Below are 22,326 nucleotides of genomic sequence, written 5' to 3' on the forward strand. Positions count from 1 at the left end.
TCCTCGGTAGAGGCCTACTCTTACTCGTCAGAAGACGGAGATCCGAAGGACCATAGGAGACGACGAGATAGGTCCCGCAGGAGAAGATCTCGATCGCGCTCCCATTCACAGTCCAGGTCCCCCAGGAGGAAGTTAAGGAGAAGTCTTTCGCCAGAAGAGGAATGGGTACGAGTCTCCATTCCCCGTAGCCAACTCTTGGAGGTTGCAGCAGTCGCGGGCATCTCGGGATGGCGTCCCAGGCCCCGCTCACCAGTAGGATTGGTCGACGAAAGGAGGTATGACCGACGGAGGAACTAGTCGCATCAGGCACCAAGGGACAGGCATAAGTCCGCGAAGGTTCCGTCTCCACCCGCCCAGTGGGGAGAGTCGCCCCTTTGGTCTGGCAGCCGAGTCCCGGTCTCTAAATCGTCGTTGAGTCGTCCAGAACGGGAGAAGCACCTTTCCTCGACGGGCAAGCCCGCAGACCCATGGTCTGTCAGAAGAAGAGATAGGGCCAGGACGGAGTCCTCCGTTCCAGCGGCGATGCCCGACCTACTACCTGAAGAGAAGGAACTGGACCACTCCAGGAGGATGCCTCCCTGAAGGACACCGCGTGGGGCCTGCGCAGTAGAACCGGCAGTCACCATCTTGGGACAGGGTGCAGCGAAGGAGAGAGCTACCACGGCACCGGTTTGTTTCTCCCCTGTGGAGACTGCCATGATGGAGGAGCTGTCTAGGGACTTGATTCACGTATCATCCTGGCTGGATTGGTGGGCCCCCACGCTGGTAGGATTCCAGTTGGCGCATGATCTCGCAGTTCCGGAAAATCAGGCCTTGCTGAAGGAGCTGATTAGCTTGGGAGGTAAGGCCCTGAAGTTCCTTTCCCATCAGTCGATAACACAAACTGCCAACTGGATTCTGAGGAAGAGAGAGACAGTGCTCAGCAGGTTTGTAAGGAGGCTCCCCGACAGGGAAGCGAGGTCCCTGAGGAGCCTTCCACTGTGGGACAACTCGGTTTTCCCCCTCAAGGAAGTGGAAGAGACGGTGGAAAGGGTGAGGAAACTAAAGGATGTGGCGGAACTCAGGCCCCCACCAGCAAGAAGACCTACCCATAGGAGAGCTCCGTCTGACGTCCCTCTCCCTCTTCGCGCCTCACCTAACCAGCCCAGGAGAGACGCCCCTTCTGCATCCTGGCAGCAACCCTCGCAGCCCTCCCATAGGGGAACGTCGGCTGCGCAGTCAGCATTTAGGCCAGCCTATTCAGCCGCCAGAAGAGGTCGATCGCGCCGCGCCTCTCGAAGGAGATACGGAGAGAGGCCCCCTACTCCTGCCGAAGCCTCAGGTGGGGGGATGCCTCAAACATTCTTGGCAAGCATGGCGGGACCACGGATCGGACCCCGTGGACCGTGACAGTCCTGAAAGAAGGTTACAGGTTGCCCTTCCTGGTGGACCCCCCACCTCTGATACCAGATAAACAGGCGGAATGGTTGGGACCGATGGACCCCTTGAGAAGGACGGCCCTACAAGAAGAGGTCTCTGCTATGCTAGCGAAAGGGGCAATGGAACCGGTCAAAGACCCAGGGTTCTACAGCAGACTCTTCCTGGTGGAGAAAGCGACAGGGGGCTGGAGACCGGTCATAGACCTCTCGGCCCTCAACAGGTTCGTGTGCAAGACCGACTTCAAGATGGACACTCCGAAGTCGGTCCTAGCGGCCTTGCGGGAAGGAGACTTCATGATGTCCATAGACCTCAAAGATGAATACTTCCAGGTCCCTGTCCACCCCTCCAGCAGGAAGTACCTAAGGATGAAATGGGGTACCCAAATGTTGCAGTTCATGACCCTCTGCTTCGGTCTGTCCACAGCCCCTCAGGTCTTCACGAGGATCTTCACGACAGTCTCAGCCTGGGCGCACGAACAGGGCATCCGCATGATTCGGTACCTGGACGACTGGTTGTTACTTTCAGCCTCAGAGGAAACACTGAGGGGGCAAGACGCGAAGCTCCTACAGTTCTGCAACGTCCTGGGTATCACCATCAACCTGGAGAAGTCCCAATTGATACCCTCCACCAGGATGACCTACTTCGGGATGGTCCTGGACTCCCGGTTGGCGAGAGCATTCCCTTCCGCGGAAAGACTGGACAACCTGAGTCAGATCCTACGGCCCTTCCTGTCGGGTCAGCCCAGGAGAGCCAAGGACTGGCAGAGACTAATAGGTCACCTCTTGTCATTGGAGAAGCTAGTCCCACAGGGGAGACTCAAACTCAGGGGAGTACAGTGGAATCTGAAGGAGGGCTGGAACCAGAGAGACTCCCCACACAAGGTGGTCCCGATGTCCCCGGAAACGAAGGAGGTCCTCGAGTGGTGGCTAGACACTTCGAACACCCTCAAGGGGATGCCCTTCGCGGCCGACCCTCCGGAGATGCTCCTGTTCACGGACGCATCAAAGGAGGGTTGGGGTGCTCATCTCCTCGACAGCACAGCGAGAGGAAGGTGGGGAACCGAGGAGAAGAACCTGCACATCAATGTGCTGAAAATGATGGCAGTGCAAAGGGCATGCCTAGAGTTCGTTCAGAAGCTCCGGGGAAACACCGTGGCACTGATGTGCGACAACGCCACGTTGGTGGCCTACATAAAGAAGTAAGGAGGACTAAAATCAAGGGAGTTGTGCGGCCTCACGTTGGAGTTCCTGGAATGGGCCGAAAGGGCGCTGATCAAGATCTCGGCCAGGTTCATTCCGGGGAAGAGGAACGTCCTGGCCGACGGCCTCAGCAGAGTGGGTCAAGTGGTGGGGTCCGAGTGGTCTCTGCACCCAGAAGTGGCCAAGACTCTGATTCAGAAATGGGGCTCGCCAGTAATAGACCTCTTCGCCACCAGACTGAACGCACAGCTCCCTGTGTTTTGTTCTCCTGTGCCAGACCCAAGGGCGGCGTTCGAGGATGCCTTCCAGCATCCTCGGGACAACCTCGACGTGTACGCCTTCCCTCCCTTCGGAATGCTCAGACAAGTCCTCAACGGGGTGAGGAGAGCGGACAACCTGTGGATGACTTTGGTAGTGCCCTGGTGGCCGGAGAGAGAGTGGTTCACGGATCTAAAGAAACTGGCACGCCTTCCACCTTGGCCCCTTCCAGACAGGTCGGACCTTCTCCGGCAACCACACTTTCAAAGGTTCCACGAAAACCCTCGGTCCCTCTGCCTTCACACGTGGAGGTTATCGAGCATCTCCTGAGGAAGGAAGGGTATTCGGCGAAGACCGCAACGAGGATGTCAGGTTACCTGAGACGGTCGTCAGCTGCGGTGTACCAGGCAAAATGGGCGACCTTCACGAGGTGGTGCGTCGCAAAGAACATCAAGCCGTTGAAAGCCTCCATCCCGGAGATAGCGGACTTCTTAGTCTATCTCAGGGACAAGGTAAAGATGTCTATTCCCGACATTAAAGGAGTCCGAGCCGCCCTAGGACAGGTCTTCCTCCTGAAGGGCATCGACCTAGGTTCCTCCAGACACATCTCGATGCTCATCAAGAGCTTCGAGCAATCATGCCATCCTCAAGCGGTTAGAGTGCCCCAATGGGACGTAGCTAGGGTCCTGAAGATGTTGACGGAACCTCCCTTCGAGCCCCTGAAGGACATCTTAGACAAGGAGCTCACCCTCAAGACAGTTTTTCTGTTAGCACTAGCATCGGCAAAACGAGTAGGGGAGCTACATGGACTCTCATACGAGGTGTCACACTCGAAGCGTTGGCGTGAGGTTACCTTCAAGTTCGTACCGTCCTTCGTGGCCAAGACCCAGAACCCCGCAGTCTGGGACCCCAAGTTCGAAGGCTTCTCGGTGCCGGCAATTCCACGTACAGATGACCCGAGGGACTTGCGACTGTGCCCTGTCAGAGCAGTACGGAAGTACTTGGAGAGGACAGTCAAGCTTAGACCCGGAATCAAGAATCTGTTCGTTTCTTCAGGTTTGGTGAAGAAACACGATCTCCTGACTACGGCAAGTGATCATGAGGGCCTACAGTAGTGCAGGGATGTCTATTCCGGGTAAACCTAGACGCCACGACATCAGAGGGCTGAGTACTTCGTTGGCCTTTGGAAAGAACATGGCAGTCGGCCAAATCCTACGGGCGGGTACTTGGACCAATCAGTCAACCTTCACAGCTCACTACTTGAAGGAATGTTCGAGGAGGTCCTTGGACGGATTCTCTCTCGGCTCCGTCATTTCAGCGCTTCAAAAGATTTAAAGGTGTAGCCCCATGGTAACCACGTGCAGTAAGCCCCAGAGACACAGGTTCCTTCCTTACCCCCCCTGTTCCCTTATTACCCTTCCTGAAATGACACTAAAACCCTTGACTGCCAGGACATACATCGTCAGTGAATGGATACGTCTCCAAAGAGTTTTACAGAGGTGAGTTACTTAGACACTAAGATAGTTTTTTGGGTAGTTTTCCCTATTTTCTCATGTTTTCTCTTGAAGGGTCACCAGAACCTAGCCTCCTATGTAGGTTCTCCCCCCTTTCTCTCCTCATCACGGTCTCTGGGTCCTGTGGTACACTCCCACCTCCTAAGGTATAAGTCTCCTAAGAAAGTAGTTCGAGGTAAGTACTTCGTGTTGGAACAAATCACAAATTTTAAGTATAGTAATTTGTATTTTTCCTAACAGTACTTACCTCGAACTACTTTCGGGTTATGGCCCACCCATCCTACCCCGAGTGCCTTACAGGACTTAATAGAAACCCATCTGACAAAACTTACTGGAAAGCGAGACCTGAGCAAGCATGCTCTCTGACCCCGGGTCGTCTCTGGGCGCGTATCACTCCTCCAGAGATGCCCCGCACAGAAAACGGGAGTAGGGTAAACTACACAAAATTCTGGTCGGATGGGAGGAGATCCCAGATACTCCTAAGAAAGTAGTTCAAGGTAAGTACTGTTAGGAAAAATACAAATTACTTAAAATTTGTGATTTTTTTTATATCCCACATCCTGATTGGCTTTTTGTTCCTACACTAAATATAAACCCTCATTCTTTACTATAGAAGATATTCTAGCGCGAGCGGGAAGATACGGCAGAAAAACCTTAACAAGGTCGTTAACGACTGGACAGGTAATTACCCACCTGACAGTGGTGGGGGACCGCTGGTCGGTAGCTGCTATTTACCTCCAATCAAATTCTAGCCGTCGCAGTGGTAACACCACTGCTCCTGCTTTATTTGCTGGCAGACTAGCCTTTTTTTTTTTTTTTGAGTTTTGATTAATCCTTTTTCATTTTCTTTGTACATGTGTCCTCTATTTTGATGAAGTGTTCATGACCCTTTATGTCACCGCTGGATGTGGATCCTCTTTCCCTATGACCCGTTACAGAGGTCAGGGGTGTTCTGCTACCCTGCGGAGGATGGGTTCCCTGCCAAGTATGTAGAAGTGGTCTTCACAGTACCTTCTCCTCCTCCTCCTCCTCTTCATTGTCCTCCTCTCTTCGGAGGCTAGGAGGGAGAGATAGAGAAGAGTAAAAGGAGAGATCGCACTCCTTTGCCCAGTCGTTCTCTCCGGAGTCACAGGCGACATAGGAGGAGACATAATCGTTCTTGCTCTTCCTCGCCTTCTGTCTCTTCATGAGATGTCTCGCCGCTAGACTAAGCGCTCTCGTCACAAACTTAAGAGCGCTCCCTTCTTACCCTATCATAGAGCATCAAGAGCGTATGCGCCAACATGCCCATACGCTCCAACAAGAGCATAACTCCATCACGCGCCATGCGCTCACCTGCGCACAAACTCCTGTGCACCACCAATCTTCTGTGCAATGGCACTATCCTGCACGCCAGTGCTCTCCTATGCGCGCCCGCGCGCCAACATTCTCCTGCACGTGCGCATACGCGCCCAACACCATCCTACGCGACAGGTAAAACCTGCACGTCAACTTTCTACTGTTAGAAGGTCTTCTGACAATGCAGCCATGCTGCTTTCTCCCACAGCGCCAGTGCTTACCAACGCGCTAGCGCTTTGCAACACGCCAGCTCTTATCAACGCGCCAGCACTTACCGGTGCACCTGCCTTCTCCCGCATCCGCAAGGATATGCGCGCCCCCTCCCGTCGCCCATATGATTCCACTATGGGGAATTTTCTTCTGCGCGCGTGCGCGCTCCCTACGGCTGCCACAGACGTGCGAGATAACTCTCCCGCACGCCCGTTTACACCTTCACCTAGATATTCTCACCGAAGAGACAGGCGAAATAGGAAGAGACGTTATCATTCTCGCTCTTTCTCACCTTCTGTCTCTCCCCGAGACTTCCTGCCTCGAGGTTATATACACTCGTACCACAAACCTGAGAAGAACGATCCCTCTCGTCATCGTTCTGCCTCGCTGTCATCGTCGTGCGAGGGATCATCTAAGAAACCAGGAGCACGGCCAAGGACAAAGCACGTCCTAACCTCGCATATTAGTTTGAGGGTCTCCGTCCGCTCTAGAAAAAGTCAGATAGAGCGCTTCTCCTTGCTTTACTCTCTATCTTCACAGAGATCGCTCTCGCCTTTGAATTCTCGATCTCTGACCCTTTGGGGTTTAGTGACAAGGAAACCTCGGTTTCCCGGTGAGCAATCCCTTCGTTTTCTCACAGCTAGTTGCTGAAACCTTGGGTTTTCGTGCATTTAGTCTCGCTGACACTTCGGTGTCTCGTAAGGGAGACTTCCGTTTTCCCGTTGCTCTAGCCCTTCGGGTTCTCGCAACACAAACTCTATGGGCACGCACGTTCATGCTGAGCCTTCGGGTTCTCGCAACTCAACCTCTAGGGTCACGCTCGATCACGCTGAACCTTCGGGTTCTCATGACACAAGTCATCAAAAGTGTTACTCTTAGGTCAGAGAGTCTTCGGGCTCTTGTCACGCGGAGTGTTCGCGTACGCCCATCCAACACTACGCCCATAACAATCAGGAGTTTTACTCTTATGGCAGAGTCTTCAGACCCCAGTCACGCAGGTGTTCGCAAACAATTAGCGCTACACACGCAAATCACCAATCATACACTCGCCTAGTCAATCCCTCGCTCCCGTGTTTTAGACAGGACAACCTCCCTAATTCCTTTACTCCCTAATGAGTTAAGGCTTTTGAGTCTCTCGGAAACCTCGAAAGAAGATGCAGGGTTTCGCCCTTTCTTCTCTTCAGTTGAGAGCAGAAGGGAAAAGGGAAACGTGTTAGAGAGGCTAAAAGAAAACGCCCACATAGCAGCGACGTAGAACGCGAGGCAGAAGGCTTCGGCCGCTCTGTTCGTTATCCTGAGCTTCATGTGGCAGCTCATGAGCTGCCCATGTTACGAGGTAACACTCTCTGTCAACCTGCAACTTGATCAACTAATTGGGAAACTTAGATTGCTGACAGGAGGTTCGCCTCCAGGGATTAGGGATCCTTCCCTTACGAGGGAGTGATAACCTTCCTCGGAATTGGACTGCGTGAAAGATCCATCCCCCTTCCGAGGGAAAGCTTTCCCACTTCAGACAGTCAGCAACCTTCCCTCCTTCGTAAGGAGTTACGAACAGCTCAATGAGTTTTACCTCTGCTATCTCGTCCCCGAAGACTGTGCTTTCTCCCCAGGAGGTGGGGAAAAGCAAGTCTACGGCTTATGCCTCCTTCGGGGGAACTTCTCCCTGGGAGTATGCTTGGCTCAGGCGATGTCCTTCATCGGGAGGACTTCTCTCTCGTTCACAAGAGGAGATTTTTACGCCTACGTTTTTTCTGTAAAACTGGGAGAAAACTTGCCTTAGGCGATGCCCTCCTTCAGAAGATCTCTCTCGTTCGCGAGAGAGAGATTATTACGCCTTCGCTTTTTTCCCAAAGAACTGGGGAAAAGCTTGTCTTAGGCAAGGTTCTCCTTCAGGAGAACTTCTCTCTCGTTCGCGAGAGGGAGATTATTACGCCTTCTCTTTTTTCCCATAGAACTGGGGAAAAGTTTGTCTTAGGCCAAGTCCCCCTTCGGGAGGACCCCTTTCTCGTTCACGAGAGGTAGATTTTTATGCCTACGTTTTTTCCCTAGAACAAGGAGAAAACTTGTCTTAAGCGACGTCCTCCTTCGGGAGAACTTCTCTCGTCCGCGCGAGAGAGATTATTACACCTATGCTTTTTTCCCATAGATCTGGGAGAAAGTTTGCCTTAGGCGATGTCCTCCTTCGGGAGGACTTCTCCCTCGTTCGCGAGAGAGAAATAGTTAAACATACGCTTTTCCCCATAGAGAGGGGAGAAATCTTGCCTTTGGCAATCCTTCCTTCGGGAAGACTTTTCCCTCGTTGAGAGAGAAAAGTTAATACGCCTACGCTTTTCCCCATAGGGCAGGGAGAAAGCTTTTTTTAGGCGATCTCCTTAGGGAGAACCTTCCTACCAATCACGAGAAGAAACTTGTAGGAGTTTACTGATCTACACTCCTCCCTCTTACGCTTTTTGGTTTTCTTCCAGGGGCGTAGCGAGAGCCTTATATTAAGCGACATTCTCCTTCGGGAGAACAAATCTGCCCTGCGGAGGAGTTATTCTCCCCCTCGTGCTGGTAGGAGACGTCTTTTTGATCCTACTGGGTCCCCTCTCGTTGACCCCTCAGGGTCTCATGACAATCACCCTTTTGTCGGGCGTGATCGGGAGCCTTTAAACTTTCGTCATGTTTATCCTACGGGTTCTCATGACCTTAGGAGTCCTTCGGGCCTCTGTCGCGTTGGACTTTCGAGTTCACACGACTTGGAACCTTCGAGTTTCAGTTATGGGGAGTAGTCGGGCTCTCGTAACAATTAGCACAGAGTGTCCGTGCACGCGCGCAATTAGTGCTATGCACGCGATCATCGTCGTTAAGAGTTCACTCTTATGACAGAGCCTTCCGAGAACCGTCAGCGGTCTTCGCCATTACCTCCAGACACTCCGACTTCTACCTTTCTTCCCCTTTCGATAAGAAAGATACGAGAAGTAAGATATAAGGTTTGTGCTACTCGCGTCTCCACTTTTTCCTGTAATAACACGTGAGGAATTATCGAAGCCTGAGGATTCCTCGTGAGTGCTGCTGTCGAGGGACTTAGAAGCCTCCTATTTAAGGACTCTAAGAACTATGTGTTATATCTCATGCCTCGGCAATTTGCATCTGTCTCCTCGACCCTTTGACTCTCCAGCCTTAGACAGGCTATGTATTGACAGTCTGGGGTTCGAGTCCCGCCCAGACTCGTTAGAGTCTTCAGTGCCTACAACCTTACCATCCTTGTAAGCTAAGGTTGGGGGGAGCCTATAGATCTATCTGCTGAGTCTTGTGCAGCCACTGCCTAGCCTTCCCTGGTCCTAGCTGGGATGGAGAGGAGGCTTGGTCGTTGACCATATATGGTCAGTCTCTAGGACATTGTCCTAACGGCTAGTGCAATGTCACTGTCCCTTGCCTCTGCCTTTCTTGAGCGACCTTTAAACCCGGTCTGTTCTCCGAGCTCAGAGACGTCAACCTTCTCCTCTGTTCTTAGATCTCTCACGGCGAGGTTCACGCCAGACTAATCCTCGAAGAGACACTCAACTCTTCCAGGCTCTTCTCAGTCACAGAAGCCTCGGCAAGGGAAGCGACTTCAATGTCCCTTCTGGCTTGACACGTGGTTTGATACAGTTGGCTACCTTGCAAGCCACGAGGACTTATCAAACCAAAATTCTAGGCAGACCCTACAAGAAGTCCTAACTGCTGGTGGGGCTAAGACAATGGACTTCTTAACCGCTACAACAGCGACAATGTGAAGCAATTGGATCCTCAAAAGGAAGGATCAGTAGTTCCCAGACTTCCTTTTGTACCTCAGTGAGGAAAGCTTCTCTCAGTCTCGGCGATTTAGGGCTATCGCGCAGCCTTGAGCCTCATCTGTAGACGTAGAAGGGGTTGACCTCTCCGCCTCAGTAGACATCACCTTGGTTGTTTCGATGTTGGAGTAATCTTGTCCCCCACTTGAGTTTAGACCATCTCCTTGAGACGTGTCTTACGTTCGCTGAAGGGTCTGCCCTATGTGCCCTTAAGGGCCTCAGACTACTCTCTGAACCTTAATACTGTCTTCCTTGTACCTCTGTCCTCCGCTAAAAGGGTCAGGGAGCTACATGGTGTGTCTCACATCACCCATTCTAAGAGAGAGGGGGGGGGGGGACAAGTGTCTCGCAACTTCGTACCGGCTTGGTGGCTAGACTCATAATCCTTCATCTACCGATGGGAGATTTCGAGTATTTCCCCTCTCAATAGGTAACACAGGATGCAGTCGTCATTACTGTGCCCAGTCAGGGCGTCAAAGAAATATCTGAGGCGCACCAGACTTTTTCAGACCACGTCTCCGTCATCTCTTCCTTGTACCAACAGGGTACAAAAGAGAATCTCTCGCAACACCATCTCTTTCTGACTTAAGAAAGTTATTGCGAGGACTTTTCACGGAGACCCAGAGGCAGCACAACCCAGAGCCCATCAAGTTAGGGGAGTGGCTGCCTCTCTGGCGTTTAAGAGAATTTTCTCAGTCTCCCAAGTCTTAAGTGTTGGGGTCTGGAAACGCCAATCTACATTCACTGCTCACTATTTGAGCAACGTGACACATAGGTCTTTAGACACCCTGTTTATAGGGCCTATTGTGACAGGTCAACAGATGCTGTTACTACCTTACGTCCTTTCAGGGGACAGTAACCATTGGTTGAGGATTCTGGGTTACACTAGGTTTTAAAATGGACATCCATCGATCTTCTTCGTCTCCTTCTCCCCCACATCTGGGGATCCTAGCCTGTATCCAGTTTCATCTGGACTCGCCAATGGAAATAAGGTATGATAGTCATCTGATTCCTCTCACAGAGTATAAGTTATACTCGTGGTCACGAGGTTTCCCCTTGTCAAGGTCGGGGGAATCCTAAGTTTGAAGGGGTTCGAGTCGAATGTTCCTGACCCACTTCATCCTGAAACATTTGTTTCCATGAAGTTGCAAACCTTCAGTTGTACTGAGATTCTGGGGATCTACAAAGAAAGAAGATACGGAAGATTGTTGCTTCAAAAGAGTCTAGTTTGAGGACTATCTTCCCTAAAGATAGGGAACTCCTTGGCCACCCTGGCCTCAAGACTAAGTCTCCTATAGTTAAGAATGAGGGTTTGTATTTAGTGTAGGAACAAATGACAAACTTATAACAGAGTTTGTATTTTTCCTAACATACAAATCTGAATTCTTTACACAAATCTTCCCTCCATCACCCCCCCCCCCCCCTAGGATAGTCTTAACTAGAATCCGATTGAAGGTAAACAGCAGCTACCGACCGGCGGTCCCCCACCACTGTCAGGTGGGTAATTACCTGTCCGGTCGTTAACGACCTTGTTAAGGTTTTTCTGCTGTATTTTCCAGCTCGCGCTAGAATATCTCCTATAGTAAAGAATTCGTGTTTGTATGTTAGGAAAAATACAAACTTTGTTATAAGTTTGTCATATTTCAAGGGGCCACTTGGTCACAGGGAGTATGCTCCAGAAGCAGGGAGAACTTGGATCTGACACCAACATGTGCTGGAAGCGCTTTCTTGTTCTTCCTTAGGTCTTGCAAGTGGGCCCTCAATGGGATTTTAAGGGAAATTTTAGCTAAGGCTATTTGGTCCCCAGTGCCAATGACAACAGTGATGTGCCCTGCAATGCTCGTTAAGTCAAGAAAGCAACTAAAAAGTCTTCCTATCCTGTGGAAGTGATGAAGCCAGAAGGCTCTAAGGCTATTAAACCTGTGCATTTTGCTCTAGTGCCTGTGCCCTGTGACTAGATTTAGTCCCATTCATCCTGGTTCTTGGAACTTTGAGGCCTGTGGCTTCCACAGTTCCAGTGCCAGCGACCTGTACCTGGCATCTGTTAATATTACTGGTACCTGTGATAATGATTCCCAGCATTGTAATATCTGTCGGAGCAACCCGTGATTTTTCCCTTAGGGAATTTGGCCGTCGATGGTCACTCAGACGACTTCACTATTTGCAGAACCTAAGGGGAAAGTTGGTCAGAGTTTTCTCTCGACCATCTCTGTGTCTTCCCCTTCTTGATCTAATCTATTCTCCAAGAAGTTGAACAAATGAAAGTCCTGAAAGGCCAGTCATAGTCACAAAAAATCATCACCTCTCAGGAGAAGTGGATGACTCCCGTAACACGGGCCCTAAAGGACCAGGTACCTGGTCACTGTGCTAACTGCCCTGGTAGCAAGGTTGAGTGGGGATGCAGTGTCCCATGCTAGGCTGTGTACTTTTCTTTGGCCATGTCGTCCTGACTCCGTGGTCCATGTCTAGCTTGACTATCCCCGTAGCCAGACTAGCTTGAGATACACCATACTGTGTAGGAAGATGCACTCTTACAGTTGGCTGGGTGTTCAAGGAGCTTGGGTGTCCTTCACTGTTTCTACCTGGAGGTAGGAGTGCTACATCGTTCTCTGTTTTAGATTCTTTGGTATCCCAAGGTGAGAAAATGGCTGCAGTCATGGGTTAGTGGCTGAGATGACACGGCCTAGTGCTCTTGGGATAGGGCCATGGGGAAGGCTGATTAGTACCTCTATGTCTCTAGCGTGACTGGTGCCAGAGATTTTTCTCTACCTAGAGACAACCAGCCTGGTCCTTTATTAGTTCCCACTTACTTTGATAGTTCTGATTTTATAATGAACGCTTGTATTTTTGGGGGCGAGTACCAACGGAAGTAGAGAACCCAGGTTGAAAGTATACCTTTTTAGAGGGTCTTTCACTCATTTGTAAGCGCAATTAATAGCGTGTGGTAACTAGGGTACCAGCCTGTGGTAGGTCTTTGGTCATTGGTCAGCTCTTGGGTGCCCCTTAAGGGTTGAGACATTCCCTGGAGCTGCCATAGTTTGATCTTGCTATGGCACTGATTGCATTGACTATCAGATCTGTGGATCAGAGAACTCTCTCACTTCCTGATATAGTAGTCCAACAATATCCTCTTCTTCTTCTCTCTCCCCCCCCCCCCCCACTTCGAGACAGAGGTTCTACTGACCAGAGTCTTCTGCATTAGCATTTCTTAAGATTGAACCCCTCAGTGGGCATACTAACAGGCTTCCCTTGGAGAGACTCGGATCAGAAGGCACTTTTGAGTTAGTGGCCATGGAGACGTCTGCCATGGGCATCCTCCAGGCAATTTTGTTGCCTGAACAGTACTTTGCTAAGATGATGGGGCTATCAACACCTGATTCTATGGGAAAAGTACAGGAAACTTGTGCTGTCTGGTGGGCTGTGGTCTTTTTTGTCACATCAGACAGTGGACCAATTGGGTTTTGAAGGAGAAAGATGCTATGGTGTCCAAATTTTCAAAACTAGTTGGTCCAGAGCTACCATTAATGTTTTGGTACAGGGGATCCACGTCACTCTTGCCTAGAAGTAACATGCAGACGACTGTATAGAAGAAGAGAGAGAGATGGCGAGTTGTACGTACTCCCTTGTTTATAACAATAGGTATGAAGGTGCCTTATTTTTTGTGTCCAAATTCATGATCAAACCTAGGACCAGTTGACAAATGACCTAGAACCAAAACATTCTCCATTTCCTTGCTTCATTCAGCATTGGGTGATAATCAAGTGATGCTTTTGTGTCCCTTTTCATATATAGGTAGTCGTCGACTTGCAACGTATGTCGAACTGGAAAAATGAAATTTCTGTAGATTTATTATGATGCGTCATGATTCGGCAATCATATAAGTCATATTTATTCCGTAACTGGAATACGAACCTACGCCATGTATTTAGGGGTATTACTACTGTATCTGCGAAGCTGAAATGACGAGCCAGTAAAATTTAGCGAGGGTTAACTACCCATACTGCTAGTTAGCGGGGGTAGGGGGGTAGCTTGCTACCGCTCCCACTCACTCACCGGCATTAGCACCGGAACTTCTGAAGTCTTTTTACTAAGATCAGGTGATCATGGTAAACCTTTGGAAGTCTTCCCTACTTCCCTCTAAGAAGACTGGTATATCTGGGAATGATTCTAGACACCAATCGCCACAAAACCTTCTCATCAAAGACAGTCGTAGAAAAGTCACAAGACCCTTTCTCAGTTCGAGAACTCCCATCCCAGAGTGACTATTTTTTCCTTGGACACCTATCATCTTTGGCCTATCTAGCCTCCAACGACCGCCTCAATATTCGTTCTCTCCGGTGGCAGCTTAAGGGTCCGATTGGAATCAGGCCTTCGATTCCTCGGACATTCTGAACCCCATGGGACCAGAAGTTTGGACGAACCTCAAGGGATGGGTGTCGGTCGAGAATCTATGGAGTGGTATAACCTTCTCATTCTTCCCCACCCCTCGGACTTAATGGTGTGCTTAGACATATCAAAAGAAGGGAGGAGGGACCATAGTGCTGCACCACACAACCTCAGGCCTCTTGACAGCGTCCGAAAGTACCTTCATTTAAATCTCTTAAGAGATGAAGGCCAACTTTCCGGACCTTCAACAGCCTCATCAGTTCCTAACGGGCCACTCAGTGGTGTGATGAGCGACAACACCACATAGGGGCTCACATCAACGAGCAAGAAGGAACTTGCTCGCAGCTTCTTTCCATCTAACAGTATAAATACTAAGATGGGCTGAAGTTCGCTCGGCACCACTATCAGCCCGCTTCATTCCAGACTAGGGGCATGTGCTCGCCGACAATCTATGGATCTGTTCGCAATGCCCCTGGACCCCAGGCTTCCGCTGCTCCACAGTCCTAGACCCCCAAGGCTCTCTGGCAAGAAGCATGCCAACAACAGTTGGTACAACAACGACATTTACGTCTTGTCCCTATTTTTGTCTGAAGAGCAGGGTACTCAACAAGGCTAGAACATCGGTCAGCCTCTCAAGGGCTCTTATAGCTCTGCTATGGCATTATGCTGGACTGTTTCCAAACCATCTGCAGCTCCTGATAGAGCCTCCAAGAGAACCTTCTCCACGTCACAGACAACCACACTTCTACATCTACCACAAGCTATAGCTTCGCTATGATTGCACGCCTGGAGACTACCTAGTACCTCCTCTCAGAGAGGCATTTTGCAATAAGTTGCGAAAAGGTTGTCTAGATATCTGAGGAATTCCTCAGCATCAGTCTACCAGGTTTAGAAGACATTGCTCCTACACACTTTTACCAGGTTTAGAAGACATTGTTCCTACACACTTTAACAGCGGCCAAACGAGGCAAGGGACTTCATGGTCTCTCTTTTGACATTGCCCATTCATGAGAAGGGTGAAAGGCAATGTTCAGTTTCGACCCCGAGTATGTTGTCTGACAGTCTCCAGTGGTGACGGTTCCTATACAACAAGTCTCCACTCAATAACTGACGATCCAGATCATCTGTTACTGTACCCGGAGTAAGGTTTGAGGCTCTACCTCAAGAGAACAGCATCAGCCCACCTGGGTCCCTTCTCTTGTCATCAGCATTTGGAGAGACAAGAGGAGGATCACCAAAACATCACCTCTGCTGGATTCACATAGTCATCAATTATGCTCTGAATCCAGATCCAAATCCAACACATCGACCCACTATGTCAGGGGCCCTTCTAAGCAGATTACTGTGACGCAGGTTCTACAAGCAAGGGTTGTGAATGCTCCAGGTGACTTTCACAATCTTTCTCCTGCGAGACGTGACCCACAGGAACTCAATACTATCTCTATCGGCCCCGTGGTGGCTGCACAACAGTTGGTTATATATCTCAAGCTCCTTATTGGATAAGTAGCAGATTGAGGGCACTGTTACCCGGTGTTTCAGTCTGCGTGAATGAAAAGGTTTGACTGGCTCTTATTCTTTTCTTCATCCTACCCTCTCATGGGGAAATTAGCATCCTGGGTTCTCTGCATAAGCTGACCTCAAACCACTGCAGGTAAACCATGCTCCCTTGTGTACCTAGTTTAAGCTAATACTGTTGCGTCCCCATACCCTGGCGAGGTGGTATTGGGAACGTCTTGGTTACAACAGTTTTTCCTACAAAGAGAGAGTGAATAACTTTACCTAGGCAGTCACACTTCTAAATATCTCAACACACAGCTTGCGTAGGCCACGGACCTTGCGTAGCAAGGTTTTAGCGAGGAGCAGGGACTCCTTATTTTGAGTACCAACATACTCGGATAAGGATCCCCCAGGTAAAGCCAAAAGCCAGATTGGCAGGGACGTCCACCCTTCCTAATGGGCGAGTCACTCCTAGATAAATAGCGTAGGTTTGTATTCCAGTTACGGAACTAATGACAAATTCGTAGATCATTTGTATTTTTCCTAACGATACAAACCTTAGCTATTTATACAAACCAGCCCTATCCCCCTTGAAGTCCTACCTCCAAGCAAAGTGAGCTAAATCACCAGTGGCTGAGTGGGATCGGTAGCAAGCTACTCCCCCTACCCCCGCTAACTAGCGGTATGGGTAGTTAACCCTCGCTAAATTCTAATGGCTCATCATTTCAGCTTCGCAGAAAGTAATACAGTACCCCTAAATAAATTGCTAAGGTTTGTATCGTTAGGAAAAATACAAATTGCCTACAAATTTTTCATTTTATCAATATTTTCTTCAATATTTTCTTACTGTATATCATTATTTCATTTTCTTGTTTAGTAGGATACCATATGCTTTATTAAAGCATTTTTGTATTCTCTATTTTCCAATTTCGGAAGAATTTTAAACATCCATTATTACTTGATATTTTGTTTACCTTTGGTTATGATCTGCTGATCTGAAGGTCTCGTCACCGTATCGAAAGATTACGCACATATGAGTGGCTTTGTTTTTTATATGATTTCTTAATTCATTCAAAATCTCTTCATGATGCATATTACATCAGCACCAATATGTCACAGGATATTAGTTTTCTTACAGTTCGTTTATAGCTATTATTAGTTATCATGCGAATACGTTGTCACACTCTCTGTGCGAGTGTGTGTGTGACAGTGTGTGCGTGGCCTAAGGGTAGTTCATTTTTAAAGCTTCAGACAGTATTTAATTTTGTATTCATTATTAAGCCTTCATATTTCATTTATCATTATTGTAGTTTATTAAAGGATGTTTGTATTCTATTTTTCAATTTCTTGAGCATTTCAATAATCAACATATACTTTTGGTAGGCATCAGCTGATCTCAAGGGCACGCTACCGTGTCGTGATTATGCGCACATGACACGGAGTTGTTTATATAATCTTCTTTCTTAACTTATTCGAAATCTCTTACAGCAGCACCAATATGTTATAGGGTATCACAGTTTATAGACCTTATTACTGTATAAATTTTCATTTGATCCCTCCATCATGTCAACATCCTCAAGTTCATATTCAAGGTCTTAGTAGATTCTCTTCTGTCATTTTATTGTTTGAATTATGTATTTTGATCTTTTTTATTTACCTCTTTTACATCTTTTTTATATTTAACCATTCTGCTGTTTCAGAAATTATCTTTGTCTCATCTGTGTTAAGATAATGATCATATTCAGTGAAGCATTAAAACTGATTTTCTCAGAGATCCTAAGTTACTAATTTATACTAAGCTTTGGAAATGGGTCAACTGACTATTCACTGTTCATGCAGATATATGGAGAAGATGAAAAAGGATTTCAATAGTTTGGTCAAGTCCTTTGTACTTTAAACCTAAAAGATAACCTTTTTCTAGAAGCATAAATTATTTCAATAGTTTGGTTAAGTCCTTTACGTTTTAAACCTAAAGATAACCTGGTTGTAGAAGGGATGTTCTTTTAGTATAGTTTTGTTTCGAATTTGAGAATTGGTGGTTAATAAACAAGATCTTTCAGAAATGGATTTCATGGAGGATATCGATGAATATCTTGGTATAAAGGAAGGGGCTCAGTTAGGGAAGATCAAGAACAGGAAAAGAAACCTCAGTGGTGGTGGATCAGATGATGAAGACATTTTTTCACCTCCAATGAAGGTATGTGACTTCCTATTATATGTATTTAGTTTCGTAAGTATTGTCTACTGTGTTTTTAGTATGCTGTTCCATTACTTGCAGTTTTCTTGTCTCCCAAATTTCTTATTTATAGTTTCTTTGGAAATTTGTAATATATTTTACAATTTCAGTGCTGAAAAGCCTCCCGGTCCCCAGTACCATGCCACAAATTTGTCAGATTTAATTTTGTAGATTACAGGTGGACAAATTGTCTGGGTAGTACTTTAACGTACTTGTGTTTACAAGGTTTGGTACATCATGTAAATTATGATTAATTATCTAATAAGGAACAGTCATTCATTTTCCTCACAAGTTATTTATGGAGATAACTAATATTAAAGAACTTCAGGTGTGTTAAAAATTGGAAAAAAAAATGATAGTTGACTCAAATCCAGTTGACTATGTTGAATTAATTTCATCCCTGATTTGTTCCAAAGCTTTTATAAACCTGTCTGTTAAAATAGGTAATGTGTTCAACGGAACTGGAACATTCTTTTATATTGTTAACAAGGTACAGTAATACTTCAGTTTACGAGTAACTCAGAATATCAGCAAATTGGTATACAAGAATAGAAATTAAAATAGGTATACAAACTTTGTATCAGTCTGGGATTAAAAATTTCTCTGCCTATTTGCATTTTTTTCTAAACAAATACTAATGAGACAGTTTCCGAATGAGCCACACGGTGCCCTTATTCCACACAATGTGTTCACGCCTTGTTCATGTGATTTTACCCCATTTTCATTCCATTTTAATAGAAAAGGCAGAAAATGTCGTCTCTAGATGGGTTCAATGTCAAAATCAAATTAATGCAAAAAAAAATAAGAGCATCAATTATCCATAAAGCGTAAATCAAATGAATAAGTTAGTGATGTGAGTGTTGTTCAAAAGAGAACTCCTATTTTACAAGAATTTTTCATGCAGGGAGAGTCTCCATCAAACAGTAACCCCCTCCTCCATTTCTCACGGTGTGGAGTATAGCTATATCATTAAACATCCCACCTCAACCCCTCCCCTCTCTGTCTTGAGCCAGAGGTCCAAAGTGAATTTTTTTTTTTTTTTTTTTTACGGTAACTTCCTCGTTAACAATTTCAATGACCATTTCAGATCTGCTGAAGGCTCTCCCTATTTTAAAGTATGCAGTTTTTTATAGCTATGAAGAAAGATATATTTTAAACTTTGTGTAATTAATGTGGTTCATAATTTTTATGGTGCTTTTACAAGAAAAATTTGCTACTGATTAATGTAAGTTTAATTGGTATGTTGATCATTGTCATTTAATTCATATCAAATTATTAATGTTCTGCATTTAATCACCCTTCTTAAAAATTGTTAATTTTATAATGACGAAGACCAGCAGGTGGATTTTCAGTGTAAAATTAATTATATTTTTTTTATCCACAGTTTAGTAAAGATGGCACAGACAATGAAAAAGCAAAGAGGAAGCCTGCCAAAAATTCTCATGATTATGGAGCAGAGTTTAGATCTAAGAAGGCTGGTGGAGATATGATGAAAAAGGAAAAACTCTCACCTTACGCATATGTTCAATTCTCCAAAGAGCGGCTGAATAAGAGGTAAAAGATTTAGACTATTCTGCAGATTTAGATGAATGAGTAGTTGCTTGGTATATGATTGGTACAGTAGAAATTTATAGCATTTAATATTCAGTTGGGATAACTTCATATAAAATCAATAGATACATATTCCTTAACTGCCATATACTGTAAGCTAAGACCATAGTAGAGAAATGATAAATCAGGGACAGTCCTGTAGGAGTTTAATAATTTAATATGGAGAAACAATGGGTTTTCTTGCTAGTTGATTTATCATTCAATGCATGTAAAAATCACTTTAGCACAAAGAAAAAGTTTCTCTTAGCAAAAAGTACGTTATACTGTATTCTACAACTTGCCATCTTAAGACATTTTTGCCTGTCAATTGTACAAATGGTGTGATCTGGTTAATATTTTATCTTTACTTCACTGCACTTCTTGGAGGATATTACTCTATAATAGGGAGTTTTCAATATTAAACTTACCCGATAATCATGTAGCTGTCAACTCCGTTGCCCGACAGAATTCTATGGAGGGATACGCCAGCTATCACAATACTAGAAGGGGGTGTATTTACCAGCGCCACCTGTGGCCAGGTACTCAAGTACTTCTTGTTGACACCTCCTCAATTATTCCTCTGTCGTGCTTCCGGCAAGACGTTCTGGGATACGCTTATGTTCTTGGAGTATTTTCACGACTTTGGTGAAGTATTTCTCTTTGATTTCGGCTCTCGCTTTACTGGAAACTTCTATATTAGCTTAGTTAGCTTTTGGAATTAATTTGATTATTTATGGTGACGAAGAGAGTATGAACTCTCGTTCACCTTTCAATGGCCGACCCTTCCCTTAGACGGAAGTGTTGGTGTCTAAGAGAGTATAGACTCTCTTTCTTAATTTTGCTTAACAAAAGTTATAGATTTATTTTATATCTCTCCGCCTCTTAGAGGCCTCTTCGATTAACTTCCTTTTATTATAAACTTATTAAAATTAATTTTTATATTTGTTTATATTCGACCTTCCTAATAGTAGGCGGTCTTTTCTTGGTACCGAAGTTAATTAAACTTGAGCCCGTCATTTCGGTTTTACCTGTTAACATATTATGCTATTTCCGCCACAGAGTTTGAAAGAATTTCTTTGATAGTCTCGTACTGTTTTCAAAGTTGAACTAACGTTTTGTTTTGCCTCTGCAGTTGTTGACGTTCAGAACGTTCAACTTGCACTCTATCGTTACGATAGAGAAAGAATGTTCACGGTTTCACGTTGCAGTAAGAGTAACCGTGTCTAGCGTTTTGTTCATTCTTTCTTAACTTAATGGTTTTGATCCTAATAAAGGAACTTTTCAGTTTTTTTCCTTTAACAATAATATGTTTTAACGATATATATGATTGGGCTCTTCTCTCAGGTTCTAAGTCAAGAGAGAGAGAGAGAGAGAGAGAGATAGAGACGGAGGGAGAAAGAGGATAAACGTTTCATTCAAGCCTGCCAGGCGTACGAGTAACGTCTTTATCGTTTTTGCTCTTCTCCCTAGTCTCTTTAGGGGAAGAAACTAAACGTTTCTAGAGTGATCTAGTGTTTAGTCTCTTTCCAGCCACTGAATTATCTTTCATTAGATTTTTCTGTTACATTGTAATTCTGTTTTCGCAATTACTAACTTTTGAGAAAGGATAGAATTGCGTGTTTCAGGTACAAACCACTTAAAGTTTCGAGTTCAGTGAAATAAGTGCAAACAGAAATCAAAGTGATAAGTGATTAGCAGTGTTGTGCGTGAGGGTACTTTTGTGCGCGCCAGTCGTCCTCCCAGTCCGGGACCTCTTGCAAGCTCCCAAGCCCAGGGGAGAAGCAATGTCGAAGGGCAGAAGGGTTCAGCAGGCCTTGATCGGCGCACAGAAGTATCCTCGGTGGTTGTGGGCGTGTCTTACCGAGACCGTCACTCCCACCCGCAGACGATTGAGCCCTTATTTTGCTCGTCTGCAGAAGAAATTTAGGGGAGAAAACGCTGGTCTCAGGTCTCAAGACCTTTTAAACGTAAAGTCCAGACCTATGCCAGACGTACGAAGTTAGAGTTCACAGTCATTGGGTTAGCTCTGACTCTCCTCAGTCAGTTGAATGCACTTCGCCTAAGAGGAGTAAGGTTCTGCCACAACAGAGCTCGACTGTTAAGGCTTTACCTCAGCCTACTGTAGTTTCTGCCGACCCCAAGTGGACTCTACTACAGTCCATGCAAGCTCTGCTTTCGGACTTGATGCGTGAGTGTCGGGCTGAGAGTGTTGCGCCTCCGCCTCCGCCTACACTCCCTCCGCCTACACTCGCTCCGCCTGATCGCAGTACCACCTGCCAGGCGTACGATGTTGTGGACTCTACTACAGTCCATGCAAGCACAGCTTTCGGACTTGATGCGTGAGTGTCGGGCTGAGAGTGTTGCTCCTCCGCCTCCGCCTACACTCGCTCCGCCTGATCGCAGTACCACCTGCCAGGCGTACGATGTTGTGGACTCTACTACAGTCCATGCAAGCACAGCTTTCGGACTTGATGCGTGAGTGTCGGGCTGAGAGTGTTGCTCCTCCGCCTCCGCCTACACTCCCTCCGCCTACACTCGCTCCGCCTGATCGCAGTACCACCTGCCAGGCGTACGATGTTGTGGACTCTACTACAGTCCATGCAAGCACAGCTTTCGGACTTGATGCGTGAGTGTCGGGCTGAGAGTGTTGCTCCTCCGCCTCCGCCTACACTCCCTCCGCCTACGCTCGCTCCGCCTGATCGCAGTACCACCTGCCAGGCGTACGATGTTGAGCCACGTGCTGAGTTTGCTGTTCCCAGTGGTGTTCAGCCTTAAGGCAACCTTTACAATGGGATCAGGAGGATTATACCTCTCTTCCTCCGCCTCCACTTGCTGCTCCACCAGTGATGCAACACTCGGTTGAG

General features: G+C 46.9%; 1 protein-coding gene across 2 annotated transcripts in view; it reads left to right on the top strand.

Annotated features, from left to right (window-relative positions):
- The window catches only part of LOC137617158 (RRP12-like protein), a 148,497-nt gene that overhangs the window by 100,273 nt on the left and 25,898 nt on the right, over nucleotides 1–22,326 (top strand). For both annotated transcript variants that reach the window (XM_068347013.1, XM_068347014.1), the window contains exons 16-17: nucleotides 17,697–17,833; nucleotides 19,257–19,426. In XM_068347013.1, the coding sequence (XP_068203114.1) occupies nucleotides 17,697–17,833; nucleotides 19,257–19,426 (307 nt within the window). The remainder of the gene's footprint in view (nucleotides 1–17,696; nucleotides 17,834–19,256; nucleotides 19,427–22,326) is intronic.

This window comes from Palaemon carinicauda, chromosome 23 (assembly GCF_036898095.1).
Source record: "Palaemon carinicauda isolate YSFRI2023 chromosome 23, ASM3689809v2, whole genome shotgun sequence".
NCBI lineage: Eukaryota > Metazoa > Arthropoda > Malacostraca > Decapoda > Palaemonidae > Palaemon > Palaemon carinicauda.